At 39.5% G+C, this 26,445-nt stretch overlaps 1 protein-coding gene and 1 non-coding gene across 3 annotated transcripts in view; both read left to right on the top strand.

The window, feature by feature from the left end:
- Positions 1–85: 85 nt before the first annotated feature.
- EIF4H (eukaryotic translation initiation factor 4H) overlaps positions 86–26,445 on the top strand; it is a 28,455-nt gene continuing 2,095 nt past the window's right edge. The window contains exons 1-6 of one of the 2 annotated variants that reach the window (XM_036887300.2): positions 86–243; positions 15,002–15,189; positions 17,106–17,170; positions 17,276–17,372; positions 17,681–17,740; positions 26,271–26,408. In XM_036887300.2, coding sequence (XP_036743195.1) covers positions 185–243; positions 15,002–15,189; positions 17,106–17,170; positions 17,276–17,372; positions 17,681–17,740; positions 26,271–26,408 — 607 coding nt within the window. In that variant the 5' untranslated portion in view covers positions 86–184. The remainder of the gene's footprint in view (positions 244–15,001; positions 15,190–17,105; positions 17,171–17,275; positions 17,373–17,680; positions 17,741–26,270; positions 26,409–26,445) is intronic. The other variant, XM_036887301.2, reaches the window with a different exon arrangement.
- Positions 20,187–20,370, top strand: LOC118913415 (U2 spliceosomal RNA). The gene has a single exon (XR_005025201.1). It is a non-coding gene; the product is annotated as a U2 spliceosomal RNA (small nuclear RNA).

The following is a 26,445-nucleotide window of genomic DNA, read 5'->3' as shown; positions in this document are numbered from 1 at the left end:
GCCGGGCCAGCAGCGGCCTGTCGCCCCAGGCCGGGCGCAGCGCGGCGTACGTGCGCGCGCGCGCGCGTGCATGCTATTTGCGATCAGGCGGCGCAGCGGACAGCCCCGGCGGCGGGGCGGGGGGGAATTATATTTCGGGGTCCTTCCTTGCTCACTCTGGTTCCTCTCGGAGCAGAGACGGCAAATGGCGGACTTCGATACCTACGACGATCGGGCCTACAGCAGCTTTGGCGGCGGTAGAGGGTGAGGCGGGCGTGCGCGGGTCCTGGCCGGGCGCGGAGGGCTGGCGGAGTCGGGGGCGCCGGGACGGCGGCCTTCTCGCGCTCACCCGCGGCAGCGTGAGGCAGGGGCCCTGCTGGGCCTGCGGAAGCCTGGGAGAGGCGCTTGGAGGGCCGGGGCCTGGAAATGGCGCGCTCGGGGAGGGGGTGCGGCCGTTAGGCTCCCTAGGGTCTTGCTCACGGAGCCGATTCCTGCCTCTGCCTTCCGCCGCCGAGTCGTGTTTCCTCTGGCTCGGCCTCGGCGGTCCTGGATGCCGGAGAGAACGAGCTCCCGCTTGCAACCCCATCCCCCAGTGCGCGGGGCTGTGCTGCAGCGCGGGGGTGGGGGTCACAGCTTGCCCGGCTCGGGTCCGGGCGTCCTGTTGTCTGCCTGCGCTGTAGGTTCCCTGATCCTCTGTGCCAGGAAACTAGCAGAATGGGTAAGGTCAGGAGGCCCAGAGAGGGGTGAGTCCCTTCCCCTTACGTAGGAGTTAGTGATTTGGCGACGGGAGCCCGGGAATGGGCCCGATTGGCACCCGGAGAGGGGGAGACCAAACAAAACAAATACGTAACAGCATTTTTATTTTACTTTTTTGGGTCAGAGTGTCTTGTTGACAGGTGCTACATGCTTGCTAGCCGAAAATTATGTTTCTTCCTAGTTTCCCCTTCTGACCTAGAGAAGGATTCGCATTTAGCCTCATTCTGCTTTTGCTCACATGCAGACTGTATATAATTGAGGCACTTTTGTTTAAAAGGAAAAGTCCTTGGCTGAGTGAATAGAAAGCTTATGGTGCTTACTCCAAGACCTCGCACTGACTTATTTCTTTAAATACAAGTTATCTCATACAAAATTTAGAAGATAGGCTGTCTTGCTATTTGTCAAGGACACACTTGGTCTTTGTGTACTTTTACAGAAAGGATTACTTTCCCAGGATAATACCACAATAGTACCTACTGAGGTGTCCAGTCAGACTCCTGGGTTTCAGTCCCAAAAGTATGTGTTTGGTGAAGAATGATCTTTGAATACTTGGTTTGGGAATGGCTCAGACAAAGGATTGTTTTGGTACAGGAGTGTACCCAATATCATTCCTGACACTAGAACTTGGAGGTTGGGGGAGGTGGAGTCACCTGTTATTTCAAAGAATGTTTTATTTGCTAATAAAAAAGGAGGAGATGTTGGATGACATGTAGAATTATTGCCTTTGGGGGTAGGTTTCTAGACATCAAAGTTGTACGTCAATCATCTTGAAATTTAATAACTAGGATTTTTTTCTAGTTTAAGAAAATACTCAGAAGTACCCAGCAAAACGCCTCTTAAACCGAGTGGTTCAATTTAAGGCACATCCAAGGAGCTTTAGTTGCTTTGACTTTACAATAAGTCATATTGCACTGAGCTCTGGGATTTTTTTTTTTAATTCCACTTTTTGACAATTTTGCCAATTGTTCTGGTGAATTGAGGTGTTCAAGTTAGCCTTCAGTGAATATTAAATTTTGACAGTTGGAGTGCCTTGAACAGTAAAAAAGGTGATTAAAAGTAAAATTTTCTTGACATGCTATTCAAAGGCAAATGAAAACATTAGCCATGTGCCCAGATGTACTCCAGAAACTAGCATTAGAGATAAGTAGCTAGCACTCTACATCTCTTGTGCTTCCTAATTTAAAAAATCCCTTTATTGAGCATCTTCTCCATCTGATCTTAGAATTTTCTGTTGACTTCATATTCATGTAAAAGTACATAGGAAATATTACTCAGATATCTAAAGTAGTTTTAAAACCCTGTTGGTGAATTTGTGTTTTCATTTAAAGTGTCTGGAGTGGTTCCAGAAACTTCACAAAGGACCAGTCATGTAGTGATGTGGTCTATGCCAAAGCTTTCCTATTCCAGAGTCAGTGTTTTAATTTCATCAGATCAGGAGTTACCATTTATTGGGATCTCTGAAATGTAGCTGGATGATGGACTAGCTGACCAGATGTTCTTCAGTGATAATTTCCATTGTAATTTGAGTTATGTTCACATCAGATGCCTCACTACTGTTTGCTCTGTTCAAATCCAATGCTTAGGCATTTTAGAAGGTCACCACCTCTGGAAAGCCGGTGTTGTATTGCTTTGTAATTTTTGTAAGGCCCCTCCCCTCCAGTCCAAAACACCTTAGCTAGATAAAGAGATCTCAACTCAGAACCACTTGGGTCACACAGGTGAAAGGAATAGCAGGTCTGAAATGTACAGACATAATCTAAAAACTTGTTTTTCATAATTATGTATTCCCCGTAAGTTTATTTCGTAGGTGTATATGATAACCAGTGCAGTTGTCAGAAAGCAGTATTAAGCTTTATTTTCCTAGTCTATAGAGGCAGGTTCCCAGTAGCCAGTGAGAGAGCCAGAGGCTACATTGTTGCTCAAAAGCAAGTCCAAATTATCGAGTTGATTGTACCATATCATATGTGTATTTTGTTTTGCAGTTTGCTAAATTACATTTCCTAGGTTCCAGTTTTTCATTCAATTGGCAGTAAAGTGGAGAGATCCTGGTTTTACATATCTAACTGCAACAAATCCTGAGTCTTAACCTAAAACCATAGATTGGAACTTGGACATAGCAAGAATTGAGATTGCTAAACTGATAACCTGCTAAAAACTGGCAAGACTACAAACCTCAGTGTTCTTCATCAGGTCGGTTAGGGGTTTGGCGTTCTAACCTTCGGATCTTGTAGGACTTAAGTTTGCCATCTCTATCTATAAATTTCTAGGCATATTTTAAGACTTAAAAGGGGAAGGAAAACGGTATATAAAACCTGTAGCTATTTCCTCTGATAACGAGGATTTTTTAAAGTATTGAAAGCTTTTTCTAAAATCCTATCAAATGGCAAGTTGTTTGGGTTTATTATTATTCTCTTCACTCCCCAGTGAATTGATTCCAAATTATTCTCCTCTGTTAAGATTGTTACCGCAAATGCAGTACTTGACTTTACCTAGAGGTGTCTGAGAGACACCTCAGGCAAAAGCCCTAGCTTTGGAGTTAGGAAGACCAGAGCTTCAGTGTAAGCTCAGCCATGTGTTAGCTATGTGACCTAAACAAGTCCTTTACCACTCTGAGCCATTTTCCACACACATGAGGTAGAAACTCCTCTGTAGAGCTATTGGTTGTATTAACTGAGATGTGTCTAAAGCGTGCAGTACAGTATCTGCTGCATAACAAAGTTAATAATTGGTAGCTCCTGATACATAGTATTTTTTAATTCTTAAAATATTTCCCTTGGGAAGAGTGGGCAAAGTTGTGTTAACTGGAGTTAGTGTTTCCTCCTGGCTAGATTTCTAAAGCCAAGAAAGAGAAATCTGTTCATTTTTGTAGGCATAAAGCATGACGGGTATAACAGTGTCACAAATGAATACTAAGTAGTTCATTATTGTAAATTATTAGTTCTTTACAGTATTTATGTTTGGAATATTTAGTATAAATACTTGTAATTTCTAAAGACTTTTTTAGTATGTTTTTAAATTTTATGTTTCTGTTTGAAATTAACCTTGGTGTTCTGGGAAGACTTCATACAAATTCAAGAATTCTTTCCAGAAACTTGGGGCTTACAAAGCAGAATGCTTGGGGTGGGGGTGGGAGGTGTAAGTCCTAGATCAGACTCCCATCTTTCAGTTTCCAGCTTCCCCTAGAAATGGAGAGTTGGCAGGAGAGCTTGTCGTGCCTCTTTGCCTTTTCACCATTTGTACAACTGGTTAGACCTGCACAATCAGGCCATAAAGTAAGTGGTGTTGCTTGATTTTGATAGAACCTAACAGCTATAACGTCTAAATCCTCTTTAAATTGAATGTCCTTGGTTCTTTTGACATTTTCCCCATGTCATGATTTCTAAAATACTCTTAATGGGTCCTGTGGGTGCTGATACTCCATTGAAAACAGGGCACCTCCAGTATGGAGTACATGAAGACTGATCACCTTTGTTCTGCGTACGATCCTTCTGTAATGAATCAGATACATTTTTGGAGTCTTTGAATGTTTGTGTTAATAGAAGGCAGCTGGTTTCTCATACCTGCTTCTGTATTCACTTGAGATAAGTTGTTTTGATTGACATGTTGATGAAAACCCAGGCTTACACAAGTAAGTACAGTTGACCCTTGAACAACATGAGTTTGAATTACACCAGCCTACTTATGCAAGGATTTTTTTCACTATATAACTATACAATGCTGTAAATGTATTTTTCCTTCCTTTTTATTTTTTTCATAATGTTTTCTTTTTCAAGCTTATTTTATTGTAAGTGTACAGTATATAATCCATGTTGTACAAAATATGTGTTGATTGACTGACTGTGTTACTTGTAAGGCTTCTGGTCAACAGTAGGCTGTTTTCGAGGGAGTCCAGGGTTGTAGATGGGGAGCTCACTCTTGAGTCTTCCACCAAAAAAGTTCTAGGTGGATTTTCGACTGTGTGGATGGGGTTGACACCCCAGCCCCTGTATTGTATTTGGAAAAAAAGGAGCATTTTAATAGCCTTTTCAGGTAATTGTGGATATTCTTATTTGGTACTTTACCAAGCTCAACAAGAGTTAGTTTCCATAGAGGTTAGTTGCATTGTAGAATCTGAAACTTTATCAGTAAATTTTTATACTGTTTCATTAATATCTATCCATTTGTCTTATATTTTAAATGGATCCTTTACCAACACATGATTTTGTTATGTGGTACATTGGTTCATGTAGAAAATTATCGGTTCACTGAGTTATGGAGATCTTCCAAATGTTGGCACATTTTTATACAGTATTGAAATTCATGCTCATTCATATCACCGTCAATTTCATCGAAAATGTCCGGTGTTGGGAGGCTGTCAAGCTTCCATTGATGGATACAGGTTTTCTAAAAAACTAGTTTTTGCTTGAAAGCCTGCATATTTATTTATCAGTAGCAACAGATGCTGTTGTTTTCCTTGAAGTGACGGGCTCACTTCATTTTTCAAGAAAATGTCTGCCTAATAGGTACATCTGAACAACCATAGAGTGTCAGTTCTTTCAGATGAAAGTGGTGTCCCGTGGAAAGAGTAACTAGCTCAGCTTGTAACTCACTCACATGAGTGCTTTTCCTGGAGCACTTTGGCCCCATTTTGTAATATGGGGTATTAAAAAGTGGGATGAGGTTTAATAAAAATCATTTTTTACTGCTTTATCAAAAACTTTGTTTAGTGAAGCTGGCTCCCCCACCATTACTTTGTTTTGTTTTTTGAACTCTGCAAGTGTGTGGTGAAGCCTGAATAACAGTGCCGTTTGGTGCCCCTGCCTTCATTCGTGCCAGGGCCCAGTTGTCTCTGCTCTAGTAAAAAAAGATTTAACTGTGGTACAACAGCTAGTAAGCCTACTGGACTGTTAAATGGAAGAAAGGTGAGGCTCTAGAGAGGTCAGAACTAGAACCAGAGTAGCTACATTGTAGAGACTGAAAAATACAAAAGAATTGCTACTTCAGCTAAATACTTTTCTGTTGGTGAGGGGATGTTAGTGTGATCTAGATCCAGCTGGAATTACCAGTTGCTTATTTTACCTAGTTCTTAAAAGAGAATGGGAACATTTTCATACATAAACAGAAGTAGAGACTATCAAACCCCCATGTAGCCACTACCCAGTTTCATTTTTTGGTTTGTGTGTGCACATGGTAAAATATATATAACAAAATTTACCAGAATGGTTAGACTGTTTCTAATCATACAGTTTAGAGGCACTAATGTTCATAATGATTACACTTCAGTAATCAGTATTGTGTAGCCATTACCACTATTTCTAGAACTTCTTCCTAGTCCCAAACAGAAACTTTACCCATTTAACTTAATAAACATTTTTTGCTATTCCTATTTCATCTTTCTTCCCCATTGTGGGAAGAGAATATAATGTTTTAAAGCCAATCCCAGCCATCTTGTCTTTATCATTCTATCTTAAAATAATTCTGGTACTTGGGTATGTGTTTTTAAATGGTCAGGGTTTTTTAACCAGCAATTTTCCTATTACCCAGTCCCTGTTCAGTTTAGCCCAGTTGTCTCAAAGATTAGTTCTGTAATTGGCTTATTTAAATCTGCAAAAAAATTGTTTATAGAAAATTTAAAACAGAAAGTAGAATCCAGTCTAAATAACCTGCCTCATGTGCCCAATACCCACTTTTTAAAAAGGTGACCATCTTATCTTACCTATATACCTCTTTGCTTTGCTGTCTTCTCACTTAACCGATTATTTTATAGCAAACTTCAGATTATTTCATCTAGACACACTTAAATATGAGTTTCAAAGGTAAACACTTAAAAAAATATGACCATAGTACCATCACAGCTGAAAACTTAATATAGCTCAGTAAGTACTCTGTAATTAGCTCATAAATTTATGTGTACAACTCATGTGCTTGAACTAGGAGCGGTCAGGGTTCACATGTTACATTTGGTGGTTGTGCCTGCTAAGTCTCGTCATTGATAGGCTGCTCCTCTCTTTTACTTGACTGTGTGCTTTTAAAGGAGAGTGTGTGTAACTTTCTCCAGATACTTTTAAAACATTTCACTCTTGTAACATGTAAATTTGATATTAGCGAACATAATTATTAATATTAAGTATTTGTTTTAATATGTTAATGTGAGATTTTTATGATTTTTCAAATATTCAGTGAAGAAGAGAGGAACTGTTAGCTGTGACTAAATGCCTTGAATTCTAGATCTTAAATGGTGGTCTGGCATTTTGTATTTATGTAAATAAGTACAATGTTTAAATAAATTGGGTAGTTGTAAGTTACTTGTGGATCGTATCAAGTCCAGCGGTGCATGAAGTTTCATTTAAAATGGAGCTGGTAGTATGTGGAATATCAAATCTCAAACAATAAGCTCTCTGATTTAGAAAAGAACTCTTGGCTTGTAAAGTTGAAAACGGATCCATACAAATTGTTTATACCACAGCTTTTTATTTATTTATTTTTGGTATCATTTATCTACAGTTACATGAAGAACATTATGTTTACTAGGCTCTCCCCTTCACTAAGTCCCCCCGACAAACCCCATTACAGTCACTGTCCATCAGCATAGTAAGATGCTGCAGAATCCCTACTTGTCTTCTCTGTGTTGTACAGCCCTCCCTGTGCCACCCCCCATTACACATGCTAATCGTAATGCCCCCTTTCTTTTTCCCCGCCCTTATCCCTCCCTTCCCACCCATCCTCCTCTGTCCCTTTCCCTTTGGTAACTGTTAGTCCATTCTTGGGTTCTGTGATTGTGCTGCTGTTTTGTTCCTTCAGTTTTTCTTTGTTCTTATATTCCACGTAAGAATGAAATCATTTGGTACTTGTCTCTCTCCGCCTGGCTTATTTCACTGAGCATAATACCCTCTAGCTCCGTCCACGTTGTTGCAAATGGTAGGATTTGTTTTCTTCTTATGGCTGAATAATATTCCATGTGTATATGTACCACATCTTCTTTATCCATTCATCTACTGATGGACACTTAGGTTGCTTCCATTTCTTGGCAATTGTAAATAGTGCTGCGATAAACATAGGGGTGCATCTGTCTTTTTCAAACTGGGCTGCTGCATTCTTAGGGTAAATTCCTAGAAGTGGAATTCCTGGGTCAAATGGTATTTCTATTTTGAGCATTTTGAGGAATCTCCATGCTGCTTTCCACAATGGTTGGACTAATTTACATTCCCACCAGCAGTGTAGGAGGGTTCCCCTTTCTCCACAACCTCACCAACATTTGTTGTTGTTTGTCTTTTGGATGGTGGCCATCCTTACTGGTGTGAGGTGATATCTCATTGTGGTTTTATTTGCATTTCTCTGATGACTAGTGAGGTGGAGAGTAACCCTTTTCATCCATATGAAGTTATTACATTAATAACCCATTTATTTGCTTAATGTGTGAGAGTCCAAAATTTTAGTACATTATGATAAATGCCTTTTTCCTAATAAGAAAAATTTCCTAAAAGACTGTGTAAACCAGAAGTCCCCCTTGTGTTGACTATTCATCTAAAACAAAGCTTTCAAATTGCCTGTTGTTTCTTACTGATAGATGTTGGAATCAATTTAGTGGGTCCTGACAGGCATTTTTTTAAGGAAATAGTGACTAGTGTACTTCATTCTGTGAGTGACTACTTCTGGGCAAGCCTTTTTTTTTTAATGGTTAGTATGCAGGCATATATGTATGTATGTGTTAATAAGTCTTGATGTAAAATGTGTTCCTTGCTGTTGATCACATCCAAAAAAGATTTTTTTAAAAACATATTAGGTACCTAATTAAGGATGTCATCTAAATACATATAATCATCTCTTGTATTAAAAAAAAATTTTTTTTTCCAAGTAAAAATATCCATATAAATGAAAGGAGTTATTTGCAATCTTAAAAGTAGTTGGTAGGCCTGTGGCTTCATTCCTCCAACCCTGGGTAGATACCAGATACTGTACAGTTTTGGAGATAAAGCAATAAGCAAAACAGTTTCTCCCTTAGAACTACTTTGCATCTCCTTGCAAAGCCTTATTTTTTTCTTTAACAGGTGTGATTGAATTATTAAGATCTCATTCACAGCAGAAAAGTCCTCCTTGAAGTAGGGCTCGTTGAACAATTCACCATAGACATTGCCAGCTCCCAAATGTTTACTAGAAACTTTCAGGGGCTTTCACAAACATCCCATAGTAATGGCAGTCAGTCATCAGATGGAGGGATTTAATAGTGAATGCATACGCTAAGGAGAGGGAGATCTACTTGGAAATGAAGTGCTTTTAGTCCAAATTACATTGGGCTAGTTTTTTTAAAACCTAAACTTAATAACTAAAACGTAATGTGACATCCTGAATGGGATCCTGTGACAGAAGGACATTAGGTAAAAACTGAGGAAATCCAAATAAACTGAACTTTAGTTAATAATATATTGATATTGGTTCGATGATTGTAACCAGTGTGAGATGTTAGTAACAGGTAGTATAAACTGTGTATAAGGAATAAGGGCTTAACCTTTCTTGCTTATTGTCTAGAAACCAAGTAGGTTACACATTTTGACCATTGTTTTTTTTTCCTTTAAAGCATGCTCAGTAGAATTTGTCATCGTCGTTTACTTGTATTTCATTCTTTAGAAAGGCAGTTTTACTGTGATTTTTATGTAGGATGTAGCAGAGTGCCACATGGTACATGCTAGTGTTTCTGGGTGGCATACCAAAGACCAGAGTTGTTGATCAGCCCTATTGAAACTATCTCAGTTATCACCTAAAGATAATAGAAGACCCAGTGTTTCACATACCAGAGAGAGAGGCTGATATTCTGTAAAATATTATTCTTGATTTCTTGGCATTGGTCTTGAAGTTTTAAGAGTGATGGCAACGGTGCTTAAATTCTGAATAGTTTCTAATGTATCTAGAAATTTTTATAAAATCCCAGAAATAACTTTTAGCATGTGTCCTTAAGTTTTCCTTATCCTTCATATTTTGAAATTAAGTTTTGAGTACTCTTCTCTTTCTTCGGTTTACCAGATCTAATCCCAGCCCTAGTAATCTGTCCTCATATCTTTCTTATGTCCCTCTCCCTTCACTCCTACATGTGTTTGCTTAGTCACCAGTTCCTCTTGTTACTTTTGTGTTCTCCCTGTCTGCTCTCTGGAAAGTGGAGTCCAAATTCCTGTTGCTTCATCCTCCAGAGACTGTCTGCTCTCCTTGCTGTCTCCTGAATTTTCTGTAGTCCTCTGTCCAGGATATGATTTCTCCTTTCTCGATGCCTGGATACCCTCACTTGAGCTGTCAGCAGCTTGAGGGCTGAAACTGAGTGTTAGGTTTGTGCCCTGTGTACTGTGCTTTGTACTTCATAGACATCCGGGAATATGGTTGATTTGAGTGAAGAAAAAAGTGTTTTGTCTGTAAAGGGTTTTGGTGATACTTAGAGTTGAAAGGTGGATTTCCTAAATTACTGAGGAAGTGATTTGTTACTTTAAAACTTTCATAGTTGTAAAAATCAACAAACTGTCCCAAGGGACAGTAAAGAAGCAGTGATGAGCAGGAAGGGTCGTGGCCTGGTGGGCAGTGATAATGGCCTAGGAGTTGGCAGCCCAGATTTCTAAATGTGGATGGGGTCTGCCCAGGCCTGCCACTTTGCTCATCCACTGACTTTTTATGTCGATGGCTGCTAGTTCATCTGTTCCTGCATGAACAGTGTAGCCTTGAGCATGTTAGTCTTATCATCACACTTTAAAGTTGTTCATTAAGCTTTTATAAAGTGGTCAGTATATATAAAGTGTTTTTATGGTCAGTCTTATGCTTTATAAAATAAGGATTGGAAATATTTATAGAATAACAGATAAGAAAACTGAGGTACAGAGGTAATTTGGAAGAGTTCCTGCAACAAGCTAAGGTATCAAATGGTCTTTTCTCCGAATGTTATTTTTAACCTGTTATAGAAAGTACTTGTGTGTAGCACTGCTTATTTAGATGCTAGCCCCGAACCCTAAATTAGTGTCAGAGAGATATTACAGCAGTTTTAACCTAAAGAATTTTCTGTCCTTCAATGTTTTATTTGATTGGTTAATAACAGTGTATTTTTTATATGCATATACACTTTTCAGGAGTTTGTTTTCTTCACCCTCGTCTCTCAAGTTGCTTGCTTACTGTAGTGTAGGTGCTTCATAAATGTTAGAATGAATAAACTGAAATCTACCTAGGTGGCCCTAATTCCACTGCCCTGTAGTGTCTTCAGTGAACTAACTGTTCAATGAAAAGCTGAGAAAGACTTAAGTCCTGTAGAACTGGCCAAGTCAGGTAGGGTTGTAGTTAGAATGCTTCCGTAATTCTTGAAAAAGTTGGGAGTGTTAAGCCACAGGCAGTTCTGCCAGCTGATGGCCTCAGGTTATAGCTCTTCCTCTCTCACTCCTCAAGTACTGCTCTTCTGCAAGTGGGTTCTTCTGCCTTCCCAAAGCCAGAGCTGGCGTCTTAATCCTCCTGTGTTCTTACTTCTGCCTTGTCACCTGGTTCCCTGTACCCATCAGGTTGGAGGTCACCTGAGCCTAGCTTCTCAGTCCTCCATCCAGCCCCTACAGAAGTGCTTGTGCAGGTGTTTCTTGTGCCATTGAAACCTCGGAGCCTTCCCACCTCCAATTTTCCGGATTCATCAAATTTATCACTTCATCCTCACTGTCACCTTAATTTTTAAAAAATCATCGTAGCTTTGTGCTTTTTTTACATACATATGTACAAATGTGCACAAACATGCACACATCATAATATAGTTGTCTGTGTTTTTATATGCTGAGTTGTGAGCAGTTACTTGAGGGCAAGGGACTGTTTTCAGATCAGATGTTTCATAAATGTTATATGTTCAGTATCCAGTCCCAAAAAGTATCTTACTGAAAATATTTCAGGTTTGTGGTTATCCTAAGAACAGCAGTGTTTCAAAGGGTATTGAAATGCAAATAAATCACATTTGCTAATTTGGGAGAGTAGGGCAAGTGGGAGCAAGTGGAATGCAGTTCACTTCTAAACCTGCTTTTCTGGTGTTCTTAGAAACAGAATGCGGATTTCCTATTGGGGAATAGCAGGATTCTGAGTTACTAAACTTAAAAATTTTAGCCATCTAGAATTACATCATGCTTTGTCTTTTTCTGCTAGAAAAAAGTCTTAAAAAGGATTCCTCAAGGGAGGAACAACCTAAGACAGGCACAGTCGCAGGGGGCCATCTGGTGAGAAAATGGGGAGCAGCAGAGGTGAGGCTTAGAACCTCCCCCCTCATGTTCTGAGAGAAATCTTCTGCATACATGGATGTTTATTGCCCTCGTCTAGCGCGGATTAACACATAGTCTACAGGCACACACCTGATCATCTACATTTGCTCTCTTACAACACTAAACTCTGTTTCCTACCTTTATCTCGTATCTACCTACCACTTCAGCATTTTATTAAAAATAATAATAATAGAGAAATGTGGTATCCACATATAAATCAGGTTTAAAAATCAAATGAGTATTCATATTTGAACTGACTGTTTATAGTTCATAATGCATTAACAAAACCGAAAGCTTCTGTGATGACTGCCCTTGCACTGTTCACCATGTAACTTATTCACTATGTAAGAATTTGTACTCCATGTAAGAATTTGTTCGTTATGCATCAGAAGATTGGAGAGTGACGAAAATTGGGCTTGGGGTGGATTAATGATTGTGCATTGAGTATTGACCCCCCTATACAGAGATTTATTGTGGTTAACAACTATTTGATCAATAAATATGAGAGATGCCCTCACTATATATATATATATATATATATATATATATATATATATATATATATAACACACTTCCAATTGTAAAATAAATAAGTAACCGGGATGTAATGTATAGCATAAGGAATATAGTCAAAATATTGTAACAACTTGGTATGGTGATACCTGGTACCTAGAAATATCATGTATATAAATGTTGAGTCGCTGTGTTGTACACCTGAAACTAATGTAATGCAATGCTGTTGTCAACTACCCTTCAATAAAAAAAAAAAAAAAAAAAAAAAAAAAAAAGATGCCATTGGAATCTTGATAGGCATTGTGTTGAATCTATAGATGGTCTTTGGAAGTATTGACATTTTAACAAAAATAATTCTTCCAGACTGTAAATATAGGATACCATTTCATGTATTTGTATCTCCTTCAATTTCTTTCATCAATGTTTTGTAGTTTTCAACATAAAGATCTTTCAAATCCTTAAAAAAAAAAAAAAAAGAATATTATCAAATACTTGAGATACCTGGAATTATCTCAGGGAAGATGTGGAATTTACTTTCTTGGTATTTCCAGCAGTATAGATTAAAAATCTGGGAAAGTAAAGTTACTTTCCCAGACTTGTATTAATATTTCCCCTGCAGATAGGATAACTTTGAACAGATATTTGTTGTGAGAGGGACTCATTAATTTTAAATGTCTCTTACAAAAGAAACAGCACCTCCCTTTCAATTATTTTTCTGCTATGTTCTTGTATACATTTTGAAATTTTTTACATCTGTAGTAAAGTTGAAAGAAAGTAGACAAGTTGCACAGTTGCATTATCTTTATTTATACATAATGCAACACTTGTTCTTTATGCTGACTCCCTTGAAAATAAATGTGTCTGTCTTGACACTTCATTCCTAAATATTTTGTCTTTCCTGAGAAGGGGGCATTTTAACTGCAACACCAGTTACCGCTCCCCTAAAAATTTAAACATTGGAGCAATATCTGTATACACTGTATTCACATATCTCCACTGCTTTTTCTTTTATTTTATACACCTGTTTGTTCCAGGATTCAAAAATCACATGTAACACCCGTTGTCATGTTTCATTAGTATCCCCACCTTTTTTGTCTCTCATGACTTTAACATATTTGAAGAATCCAGGCCATAAAGTAAGTTTGTTCCATTGTTAGTGATGCTAAGCTCAGGTGCCTGGCTGTTGCAGTGAGTACCAGGGTGAGTTTATGGGTGGTGTTAGTATCCATTGGTGAGCCAGGCCTGAGGCCGTCACTGTGTGTTGGTGGTTCAGAGTAGTGGTTTTCTAATGATTCCTTCTACATTTATGAGCTGCCTTTCTTACTGAAATAAAGAAATGCTCTCCTTCTCCTCCATTCATTTTAATAGACTATTTTGTAGAGCAAATTTAGGTTCCCAGGACAGTTGATCAGAAAGTACAGAGTTCCCATATTCCTAGAGGTCACTGCCCTCACACGTGCCCAGGGCCACAGCTTCCCCTTACCAACATCCGCATCAGAGTAGTACATTTGTTACAGTCAGTGAGTCTACATAGCAGTGTCATTATCACCCAAGGCCCATAGTTCACTAGGGTTCACTTTGGGTACGGTGCATCCTGTGGGTTAGGACAACCGTACAATGGCCCCGTTTACTTTTTGATTATGTATAAAACATTTTTAACTTCAGGTCTGTAGGTGCAGTGATAGTGTGTATTGTGTGTGAGGCAGAATCTGAAGTATATTGTTACCTCTCAGTAACTTAATGTCTATGTTAGTATTAACCCAGTTTTATAAATAGAGCTTAGAGCAGATGACAAAGTCCTCAAAGTCATGTGGTGGGAGCAAGTATGTGGCAGGACCTCTGCAGATCAGCAGTGATACAGTAGAGTCCAAGTTTGGCCTTTAGCTCTGGACCCCATGGACAAGCAAGCACCTCTTATTACAGCTGAGGAAGTGACATTGAGCTTTAAATGCTGTAGCATAAACACCTTTTATTTGAGGACCCTGTGAAGTAGTGCGTGGGGAGTAGGGAGTAGTATGTACATAGAACTTGCTGCACAAAACCTAAAATTTTTGTTAGAGCATTCTTACTATCCATATCAGGCAAGAGCAAGAAGCAGTTGTGTCAGGAGTGCATTAATCCCCATACAGTCCATTTCTGTGTGTATTAATATTAGCAAGTGCGAAGGAAGGCATTTGCTTAGGTTTTAGCAGATAGACCCTTTGCAGGTGCTGATTCTAAGTGAATAGGGTAGAACCAGTTGTCTTGGATAGGTTATATTAGATTTGATTTTCCAGGGAAATAGGTTTACATAGTTCCTGTGTTTCTGTGTGGACATTTCTGTCATCAAAAGATAGGCACCCTTTTCATAAATACAGTACATTTGCATTCTGGTGTATTTTGGAATACTTTTTCAAGATGTTACTATACATTGGAGTGGAGTGTTTCAACTGACTGGTGGCCGAATGGAAGACATTTCCTTGTCCCTGCTCTGGAGCAAGAATACGTGGGTAGACTTGAATCCTGTGTGTCTCCCCTCTTAGGTCCCGCGGCAATGCTGGTGGCCATGGTTCCCGTAGCCAGAAGGAGCTGCCCACAGAGCCCCCCTACACAGCCTATGTAGGAAATCTGCCTTTTAACACGGTTCAGGGCGACATAGATGCTATCTTTAAGGATCTCAGCATAAGGAGTGTACGGCTAGTCAGAGACAAAGACACAGACAAATTTAAAGGTGAGTTTGGGGGAATTCTTCTGTATATAATGGTGGGGGGTGGTCAAAGCCAAAAATGTTAGTGAACTGGGACTCTGATTATAAAAGTGTCTGAAATATTTAGTCCAAGAAGCCAAAATAAACACAACCCTTTAATTCATAGGCCTTCAGTTTTACATCATCTAGTTTGTAGAAAGATGTGGCATATGCCCAAGTAAATCTGCTGTTTGCCTGATCTGTCAGTCAGTCCTGCCTGGGCAGAAAAGGAGCTGACCTGGGGGAGAAATGAGCGGATTAAATGGAGGACTTTTCAGGTGCCTTTCAGCATGGCTGGCTTGGGTTCCTATAGTTTTCCCGTAATCTGGTTATTTATTCTAAAACCCAAAAGATAACCTAATAAGTGTTGTCAGTATACATCTGTGACTTCAGAATGTGTGCTTGGGAGAGAGTTGGCTCAGATTACAGGTAAAGTTAACTTGTATAGATTAGTCTCTCAGGGCACTTGTGCAGAGGAGCATAATCATCTAGTTTCCAAGGTTTCCTGAAGGGTGCATGGTGCCAGGGTGTTTGGTTTACTTTTTTCTGGAAGTACATCTGTGAAAAGTACAGAGTGATTTGCGGAGAGCTGGACAAGAAGCAGAGGTGGTGTTTATCTGAGTGTTTCTGTATATAGGTGATACTATCGTTTTGAAAGTTTTTTTGACTTAAGAATTGAAGTCTTATTGTAGTTCGTAATCAAACAGTGAGAACAAATACGTGAGTTAAACCTGTGAAAGTAAGTCCCACCCAGTGTTCCTGCTAGCAGGCATTAGGAAGTCAAACTGAAGGGAATAATGTGCGGGTGAAGCCAGCCTTTGGGCTGCATTGGTAGCAGTAGGTTTTAGGGTTTATCTCATAGAGGGTCAGCTTCGATTTAAGCAGCTCTGTAGAGTGAAATGCATGACTTGGCTGTTCTTTCCTCTTTAACTTGGAAGTGGTTTTCCCAAATCCTCTACATACTAAATCCACTCAGGGAAGAAAGGGTGGGGGGACTGTCCAGCCAAGCAGGACATTTTCCTGTAAGTACTTATTGAGCTGACAGGGAACAGGAAGTCTGAACTTGGGCCTTCAAAGTGCTTGCTGCCTAGCAGGCTTTGAAGGTGAAATGTGATTGTCACACAGGACGGGGATCCTGGCGAGCAGCAGTAGAACAGGGTGCAGTGTGAGCATACTGGGGCAGGGGAGTGCTTCGCCCAGATCTGGACTCCAGGTGGTGAGGAAGGGGTGGGGATGGTATTGCCAGTATAGAGATATTTATTCAGAGGTTTGAGGTGAAAGAAGGTGTGGTTTTTCTGCCTGGAAGTGTTCTCTGCTTATAAGCCTATACCAGAATCTAGCATCAGGGACATGAGTCGTTGGTAACAAATGCTCAGGCCTAGGCCATCTGTCTGTATGACATCCAAGGAGGATGCCCTTGTTCCTGAGGGTATATTTCTGAGCTTTGTAAAGCAACTTCTATACCAGTGGCCTGAGTAGTAAATTATAGGTACCTTCAGCCTGTTCCTTTGAAGCATTTTTGATATCAGATTTGAAACCTCTATCTTGAAACCCCAATTAAATTATGGAGTCATTTAGAAGTCAGAACTAACAGCTCTTCATTGTTAAAAGGTTGTGATGTTATGGTTAAAACAGATAAGGAGACAGCTTTATAAAAACATAGCCATAACTCATTTGATCAGTTCCTTTCTGCTAGAATATAATCGAGAGGGAGGAAGAAGTCGAGTCAATGTTCTATTTATTGAAAAGTAAAATACGCTCTTTCAGGCACTCCTAGTCTGCTGTCATCTAGATGCAACAAAAGTAGTGGTTCTGATGTGGGGAAATGAGAAGAACAGAGATTGCGCAATATCTTTAACCCAGAGTTCATTGAGGAAATTGGGGTTTGTTCTGTCTTACAGGATTCTGCTATGTAGAATTTGATGAGGTGGATTCCCTTAAGGAAGCCTTGACGTACGATGGTGCAGTAAGTATCTTCAGGTTTTCTCTGTTGTGTTAGTAGGTAGTTTGTGCTTTTTGTGCTTTTTTTTTTTTCTTTCCAATACTTACACTGTTCTCCCCTTATCATTAGCTGTTGGGAGATCGGTCACTTCGTGTGGACATTGCAGAAGGCAGAAAACAAGATAAAGGTGGCTTTGGATTCAGGAAAGGTGGACCAGATGACAGAGGTGATTGGTTCTTCTAAAACTGAACAATAAAACTTGGCCATATGCCCGCTGATTACAACTCTTGAAGGTCACTAATGGAACTCTATCTCATAGAACTAATAGGTTTCTGTGAGCTTTTAAGAATATGTAAAATCTTAGAGTAGATGATGCTTCTGCAAGCCTGGGTTGTTTTTTTTTTTCTGTTGGCAGCAAAGACTCTTACTGAACTTCCCATCACATGAGTTGTACGTCTTCCCAGTGAATTTTTCCATGTTTATGCAGCAAGGTAATGATACAACCTCAACTTTATCTTTTTTGTGTATCCTCAGGAATGGGTGGCTCTCGAGAATCTAGAGGTGGATGGGATTCCCGGGATGACTTCAATTCCGGTATCAGTATTTAAAGTATCACCACTTACTTTTTCAGTGGCCTTGCTGCTGTTGTGTACAGTTCTTGTGAGTAGCCCGCCTGGCCGGACTACTTCTTTAGTTCGTATCACAAATGAAACTTTCCCAGAAGGTACCCAGGCATGCAATAAGCCTCTAGTAGAACTGAAATGTTTGGGGTAGGACTTGATAGGCTCCCCAGTGTGGGTGGGCAGGTTAGACTCATCCGCCTTATTGTTTCCTTTCCTTAGCCTGCTGTTCGCAGAGGAGCCTTCATCCCACGCAGTGGTCTTTCTCAGGATCGAACCCAGGGAAACACCTTGGTGGCTCCTGTGTCTCTGTGGCACAAATAGAAGTACTGTTACTTCTGGAAATAGTGTAGGGGTTCTAGAAGCTTATAGAAAACCTTGTAACTGGTTCCTGTTGGCTCCCTCTTAGATGGTACATGGCAGTCTGGGTGACGTGTGGTTTTCTTAAAAGGTGTGGAGTTCATAACCTTGATGTTGGACATGATCCCTTTTACCATTCCTTTTCTTACCTTAGTATGGCAGATCCATAGGTCCCTCCTTGGCTCAACTCAAGAGTTCAGTTTGCATGCTAGGCCTCTGATTTGAGGGTTGATCGCCTAAACATCTCTGTATCTGTTTTTGTTTGTTTTGTTTTGTTTTATAGTAACTCCTGTAAGTGGTAAAAATGTCAGTTGTAACAAGGTAGAAAATGAAAAACAGGTCTGTTTTCTATAAACTTGAGATTATCTCTTCTTGTACTTGCCACTGTAATGAGAACAAGGGTCCCCCACCCTATCACCCTCTCCCCATCAAACCAAAACTCAGTGATTGGTAAGTATTGGAGGAACTGGTGCACGGTGTCTATGAGTCTAAAATCTTTAAAAATTCATTTCCAGTACTGCTTTTAGCTAAACAGATGACTGCTTATAGCTCTTAGCTCTTGAATAATTTAATTCTTAAAAGTCCTATAGCCAATCAGAAATGAGCTTATTCATAAAAGTACAGTATAATCCAGGAAATCTGTAATTTTATGTATAAGCTAGTCTCTGATTGAAACGTGCAACAGATGTCTTCTCACAGCCAATCCAGGTGCAACACTTAGCGGCCGGATGAGTGGTGGTCTCTGACCTGCCAGTCTTCTGTCCCCTAGTACTGTAGGAATAGTGCAGTGAGCGCCTGGCTCTGGAATGGTGGGGGTCCCTTAGGTCGCTAGTACCTTTCTACCACTGACTTACTTTGGGCTTTTACTCTAAAGCAGACATGTAGTGAACATGGCCACCCATTAGTTCCCGTGTAAACGGCAGTGTTTTATCTAAAACCAGAAGTGCCAACATGTTGGAGTAATGCCTAGATACAATTGACCCTTGAACAACACAAGTTTGAACTGCATGAGTCCATTTGTATGCACATATTTTTCAGTAAATGTATTAGAAAGTTATTTGGACATAACGCGATGATTTGAAAAACTCATATAGACGGACCACACAGCCTAAAGATACATAGAAAAAATCAAGACAAAGTAAGGCATGTCATGAATATGTAAAATATATGTGGATACTAACCTGTTTTATCATTTACTACTGTAAAATACACCAACAGTAGGCTAAATGTCATGTTAAATATAGTTAAGTTTTTAGGGAATGAAAAGTTATATGCAAATTTTTGACTGCACAAGGGTGTTGGCTTCCCTAACCCCCATGTTGTTCAGGTGTCAGCTACACTATTTGTAAAAATCTTTTTTCCTCTTTAAAAAAGAATGATGCTATTTTTAAATGACACATGCTTGTTGTAAAACAAATTTCAAGCAAAAAATACAAAGAAGAACCCAAATGAGGAAGTCCCACCATCAGGAATAGCCAGTGTGTCAAACTTTGTAAAGAAAACTCAGATGGTTCTCCTGAATAGTGTGCCTCCTAGAAATCTGTCATCAAACTTGATTAAAAGAAGTTTGTTAATATCAAACCTTGCTTTTTCCCTGCCAGTTATCTTCCCATTGCTTGAATCGTAAGAGATTTCAGAATGAAGCATCACGTCTTACTAACGTACACTGTTTTTTTTCTTTGCTTCATCTTGTGCCCCTGAACAAAACAGCAGTTGTGTTTATCTGCCTTGTCAGTGTGGGTGTGGGCTAACATGCTTTAGGCTAAGTGGTAGCAAAAATTACCTAATATATTAAAGGAGAGTAACTTTACTTCCATAATCAAATGAGAAGGTACATGTCACGGTTGAATTTGAGGAAAATATCAGGTTAATTAGGCTTGTTTAATGAACAGTGTGAGCTCTGGTTGTTAAAAAAAGACTGTATGGCATCCCCTGCTGGTGGAGGCTCGCCAACCCTGACAAAGGCAGGCCTCTGGGCAGCCGGCGGAAGACCAGAAAAGCCGGGGTACTGGGCGGGGTCGGAGAAGCATTTTCTCTGCTCAAGAGTGGATTCAGGGGCAATAGCTTCTCGGCCTTTGGCTAAGATCAAGTGCAGTATCTGTTTTTATCAGTTTAATATTTGATATGTCCTCTATCCGAGGACAATATATTAAATGGATTTTTGGAACTAGGAGATGGAGCTTGCTCCATCCACTCTGTGCATCGACCTGGTATTGCAGTACTTCCAGGAATGGTGCACCCCCTTTCCAGGGGGAAATTATGGTTAAGAAAGTAAAGCAGAAGGAAGTTAGAAGTATGTCAAAGAGATAACTTGAAGTCTTCAATTACATTTAAACTAAACAACATACTGAAAATACAAACAGAAAGAACATTTCCCAATTTATTTTATGCGGCTGGAAAAACCCTGATACCAAAATGTGACAGATTTTACAAGAAAAGAAAATTACAGAACAACCTTTCCCAGAAGCATTGATGGAAAACTTCTAAATAAAACGTTAATGTTGGGGGAAAAAAATAGATTCTGGGGACATCCCTTTGTAAAGATAATTTAGTGACTGAGGGTGAGACAGGTGAGAGTCCATCACCCTACCAGTGGACAGCACCAAATTTTAGTTCTTTCTCTTCAGTTTGAGTGGCAATTCTACACAAAAGAATCTAAGAAGATAATCATATATATTTAGTATAGTCTTATTTGAAACAAGCAAAATCTTCAATACTATGGGATTAGTTATGTCAAGTGTGGTATGTCCCTACACTATTAGTACCAGCATCCATTAAAATTTATACAGTAGGTCCTAACAAGTAAAAGCTGAGAAATCAACTTTTCCACAATTTAGAAGAAAGCTGAAGTCACAGAGCGAACCACTGTCCCCAAAATTAGAGAGAGGGTTGGGGAAACACCAAGAATTATAGTTTACAGTAACAGAAGCCCACAAGCAGCAACTTCACTGGGAACCAGTATCAAGAAGTTCCTTTTATCCAGTACATACTGTCCAACTATTCAGAAGAAATTATAAGACATACTAAAAAGCAAAACACACAGTTTGAAGAGACAGAGAAAGCATCAAAATCACACTCAGCTATTGCAATGATTTTGGAATTATCAATCTGGGAATTTAAGACAATTATGATTAATATGCTAAGAACTCTAATGGGTAGACAACATGCAAGAACACATGGGCAATATAAACAGAGATGGAAACACTAAGAAAGAACCAAAAAGAAATGCTACAAATAAAAGACACTGCCACAAAAATGAAGAATGCCCTTGTTGGACTTATTAGGAGACTGAGCACAGCTGAGGAAAGGAAAGACTCTCTGAGCTTGAAGATACCTAAAAAGAAACCTCCAAAACAGAAAAGCAAAGAGAAAAAAGACTGAAAAAAAAAAGAACTGTGTGACAACTACAAAATTTGCAACATACTTGTAAAAGGAATATAAAAAGAAAAAAGAGAGAGAAAGGAACAGAAACAAATATTTGGAGTAATAATGATTTCCCCCAAATTAATGCCATACACCAAACCACAGATCCAGGAAGCTCAGAGAACACCAAGCAGGATAAATGTCAAAAAAACTACATTTTACTCTCAAACTATAGAAAATCAAAGATAAAGAAAAAATCCTGAAGAAACATGAAAAAAACACCTTCTCTATAAAGGAGCAAAGATAAGAATTACACCTGAATTCTTTTCAGAAACCCTGAAAGCAAGAAGAGAGTGGAGTGGAATACTGAAGGTGTTGACAGAAAGAAAAAAAAAAACCTATCAACCTAGGATTCTGAACCCTGTGGAATTAACTTTCAGAAGTGATGGAAAAATAAAAACTTCCTCAGATAAACAAAAGTTAAGGGAATTTGTTGTCAGTAGACCTGCCTTGAAAGAAATGTTGAAAGAAGTCCTTTAAAGAGAAGGAAGATGATATAGGTCAGAAGCTTGGATCTACGTGAAGAAAGGAAAGCATCATAGAAGCAATAAATGAAACTTTAAAAAAAAAACAAAAAACTTTGTACCAATTTTATTCAACATAGTGCTGGAGGTACTAGCCATGGCAATCAGAAAACAAAGAAATAAAAGGCACCCAGATTGGTAAAGAAGAAGTTAAACTGTCACTACTTGCAGATGACATGATATTGTACATAAAAATCTCTAAAGACTCCACTCCAAAATTACTAGAACTAATATCTGAACTCAGCAAAGTTGCAGGATACAAAATTAATACACAGAAATCTGTTGCATTCCTATACACTATCAATGAATTAGCAGAAAGAGAAATCAGGAAAACAGTTCCATTTGCAATTGCATCAAAAAGAATAAAATATCCAGGAATAAACTTAACCAAGGAAGTGAAAGACCTATACCTTGAAAACTACAAGACACTCTTAAGAGAAATTAAAGAGGACACTAATAAAAGGAGATTCATCCCATGCTCTTGGATAGGCAGAATTAATATTGTCAAAATGGCCATCCTGGCTAAAGCAATCTACAGATTCAATGCAGTACCTATCAAAATACTGACAGCATTCTTACAAATAGTTCTAAAATTAATATGGAACCACAAAAGACCCCGAAGAGCCAAAGCAATCCTGAGAAGGAAAAAATAAAGCTGGAGGGATCTCGCTTCCCAACTTCAAGCTCTACTACAAAGCCATAGTAATCAAGACAATTTGGGACTGGCACAAGAACAGACCCATAGACCAGTGGAACAGAATAGAGAGCCCAGATACTAACAAGCATATATGGTCACTTAATACATGATAAAGGAGCCATGGATACACAATGGGGAAATGACAGCCTCTTCATCAGCTGGTGTTGGCAAAACTGGACAGCTACATGCAAGAGAATGAAACTGGATTTGCTTAACTCCATACACAAAAGTAAACTTGAAATGGATCAAAGACCTGAATGTACATCATGAAACCATAAAACTCTTAGAAGAAAACAGGCAAAACTCTCTTGGTCATAAACACGAGTGACTTCTTCATGAACGTATCTCCCCGGGCAAGGGAAACAAAAGCAAAAATGAACAAGTGGGACTGTTATCAAACTAAAAAGCTTCTGTAAGCAAAGGACACCATCAGTAGAACAAAAAGGCATCTTACAGTATGGGAGAATATATTGATAAATGACATATCTGGTAAGGGGTTGACATCCAAAATATATAAAGAGCTCATGCACCTCAACAAACAAAAAGCAAATAATCCAATTAAAAAATGGGCAGAGGAGCTGAACAGACACTTCTCCACATCACTAATCATCAGAGAAATGCAAGTTAAAACCACAATGAGGTATCACCTCACACCAGTTAGGATAGTCACCATCCAAAAGACAGACAACAACAAATGAGGATGTGGAGAAAGGGGAACCCTCCTACACTGCTGGTGGGAATGTAAATTAAACTATTATGGAAAGCAGTATGGAGGTTCCTCAAAAAACTCAAAAATAGAAATACCATTTGACCCAGGAATGCCACTCCTAGGAATTTACCCTAAGAATGCAGGAGCCCAGTTTTAAAAAGACATAGGCACCCTTGTGTTTATCGCAGCACTATTTACAATAGCCAAGAAATGGAAGCAACCTAAGTGTCCATCAGCAGATGAATGGATAAAGGAGAGGTGGTACATATACACAATGGAATATTATTCAGCCATAAGAAGAAAACAGATCCTACCATTTGCAACAACATGGATGGAGCTAGAGGGTATTATGCTCAGTGAAATAAGCCAGGCGGAGAAAGACAAGTATCAAATGATTTCACTTATATGTGGAGCATAAGAAGAAAAAACTGAAAGAACAAAACAGCAGCAGACTCACAGAACCCAAGAATGGACTAACAGTTACCAAAGGGAAAGGGACTGGGGAGGATGGGTGGGAAGAGTGGGAGAAGGGGAATAAGGGGCATTACGATTAGCACACATAATGTAGGGGGGCACGGGGATGGCAGTCTAGCACAAAGACAAGTAGTGATTCTATAGCATCTTACTACGTGATGGACAGTGACTATAATGGGGTATGTGGTGGGGACTTGATAATGGGGGGAGTCTAGTAACTGTAATGTCACTCATGTAATTATTCCCTAGGACCTAGCAAATATATTGGTCCTAGGGAATAAATGATACACACAAAAAAAGACTTTGTAGAGAACCTTATACTTGCCTGTATACATCCAAATGAGTTTTCCCCAAGAGCAGTACTACTGTTGGTTTAAATCTTTCTAGACTTGCTTTCATTACTTCCTTTGTTAAAATTTATGTTGTTCAACCCAGTTTCTGAAATGGGTTTCAAATAACTTGATTCCTTACCAGCTTTAGAGAACAGAAAAATAACACCATTGCAGTTAGTTGGTTCTCTATATATGAAATCACTGCAAACCCTGACCTAGCAAATACATTTGTCCTAGGGAATAAATATGGTCAGGTCCCTGTGAGCCTCGGGTTATAACATTTTTGTCAGCTGATCAATATGTAACCTTGTTCTATGTGTTTCTGTTTAAAAACATCTTATTTAATATTTTCCTGATACATCAACAGTGAATTCATGGCCAAGTAACACTTTCTCTGCCTGAATTGAAGTTTATGCGTGGTGTAATGCATATTTTCTCCATAAGGCATGTCACATCCTCCTTGTACTTAGGGAACACTAGACAACCCTTCAGCACTGTTTAGGTACCTTTTTTTTTTTTTTTGGTATCATTAATCTACAATTACACGAGGAACATTATGTTTACTAGGTTCCCCCCTTCACCAAGTCCCCCCCACAAACCCCATTACAGTCACTGTCCATCAGCATAGTAAGATGCTGTAGAGTCACTACTTGTCTTCTCTGTGTTGCACAGCCCTCCCATAGGTGCCTTTTAAACAGTGAAATCACCAGTGAGAAGCCCAAAAGAGTAAACAGTCTAACACTAACTAGATGGTGAAAAAGACATTTGTTCATAGCATGAGTGGAAACAAGAAGGCAGCGTGTTGCCCTATTCCACCTCAGCCATGGGAGTCAGGTGGCCCCAGCCTTGCTGCTCTGCATGTCTGAATGACAACAGAAGAGCCAAAAATACTGATTTTGGGGTTGCAAATTAAGTTTTATTGAGTAGGTGGATTTGCAAATACAAAGTCTATGAATAATGAAGATGGGCTGTGTATGGAAGAATCTTCCTCAGGCTCAGGATTCTTCCCAAAGATGGGTCCTGCAAAGCTTTGAGCAATGGCACCATCTTTTGAGGATAAGAGCAGTCTCCTCTGGGAGCTGGGACAGAAGGCGGGTCCATTTGTGTAATTACAATCTCATTTCTTAAACTTGTACTGAAAGTTAATTTCAACAGGCTGTACTGTTAAAAGGTTAATTAGCTTAAAATCCCTCCTCCCCAAACGAAAGACTTTAAGTTAAATACAAAACTAAATAAGGATGAAGGTTTTTTTAATGAATCCACTGAGAAAATATTCTACACATGGATGGGAATTGGAGCTTACTCTTAACAACTCTTGACTGAAATGCAGTTTACTTCTGTTGGTAATTGTAGCAGACACACGAATGATGGAAAACCCTTTGCAGCCAGAGACGTGCAGGTTGGGGCTGAGGGGTCTGCCAGCATGGCCCACTCTGTGAGGCAGTGGGCCCGACTCTGGTATCCACTTTGTCTACCACACAGGTGGTTTGCTTTTAGGATGATCCATCCACACCTGAAATGCAGCAGAAACAGAAAAGTGAGGAGTGTCACCCAGAGGTGACATTGTATATAGCTTATTTGTGTGATGTTGCAGTCTAACTTGTAACTTAAATTTCAGGTTTCTCTTTCTAATAACTGTGTATTGTATATTAGAAAACAGAATAACCCGTTCTTTGAGGATTCTTGTTTTGTTGTAAGCTATGCTATGTTATAGTCTCATGTGGTCTTTTTCCATTTTTCCTGCAAGCTAAGATTCTAAACAGCTCATTTTTTCTCTCCTAAGAATCTTTTTTATTTAAAACTTTAATTTTTTTTAAAAAAACAAGCAGATTCACATTTGGACTCACTTCCAGTGCCCTTTATTTCAGAAAAACTGAGGCTGGACAAACCAAATTTAAAAATAAACGGAGAAACAGTTCACACAAGCTATACTCGGCTTGAGACAGTAGTCTAACGAGTAACTCAGTGCCGTCTTACTTCTCCAGGCTTCAGGGATGACTTCCTAGGAGGCAGGGGAGGGAGTCGCCCAGGTGACCGGCGAACGGGCCCCCCAATGGGGAGTCGTTTCAGAGATGGCCCTCCCCTTCGAGGGTCCAGCATGGATTTCAGAGAACCGACAGAAGGTAAGGCAGTAACTTGTAAACGTGCTACCTTGGCTGC

This window comes from Manis pentadactyla, chromosome 10 (assembly GCF_030020395.1).
Source record: "Manis pentadactyla isolate mManPen7 chromosome 10, mManPen7.hap1, whole genome shotgun sequence".
Taxonomy (NCBI): Eukaryota; Metazoa; Chordata; class Mammalia; order Pholidota; family Manidae; genus Manis; species Manis pentadactyla.
This window is presented reverse-complemented; position numbering and strand designations above follow the sequence as displayed.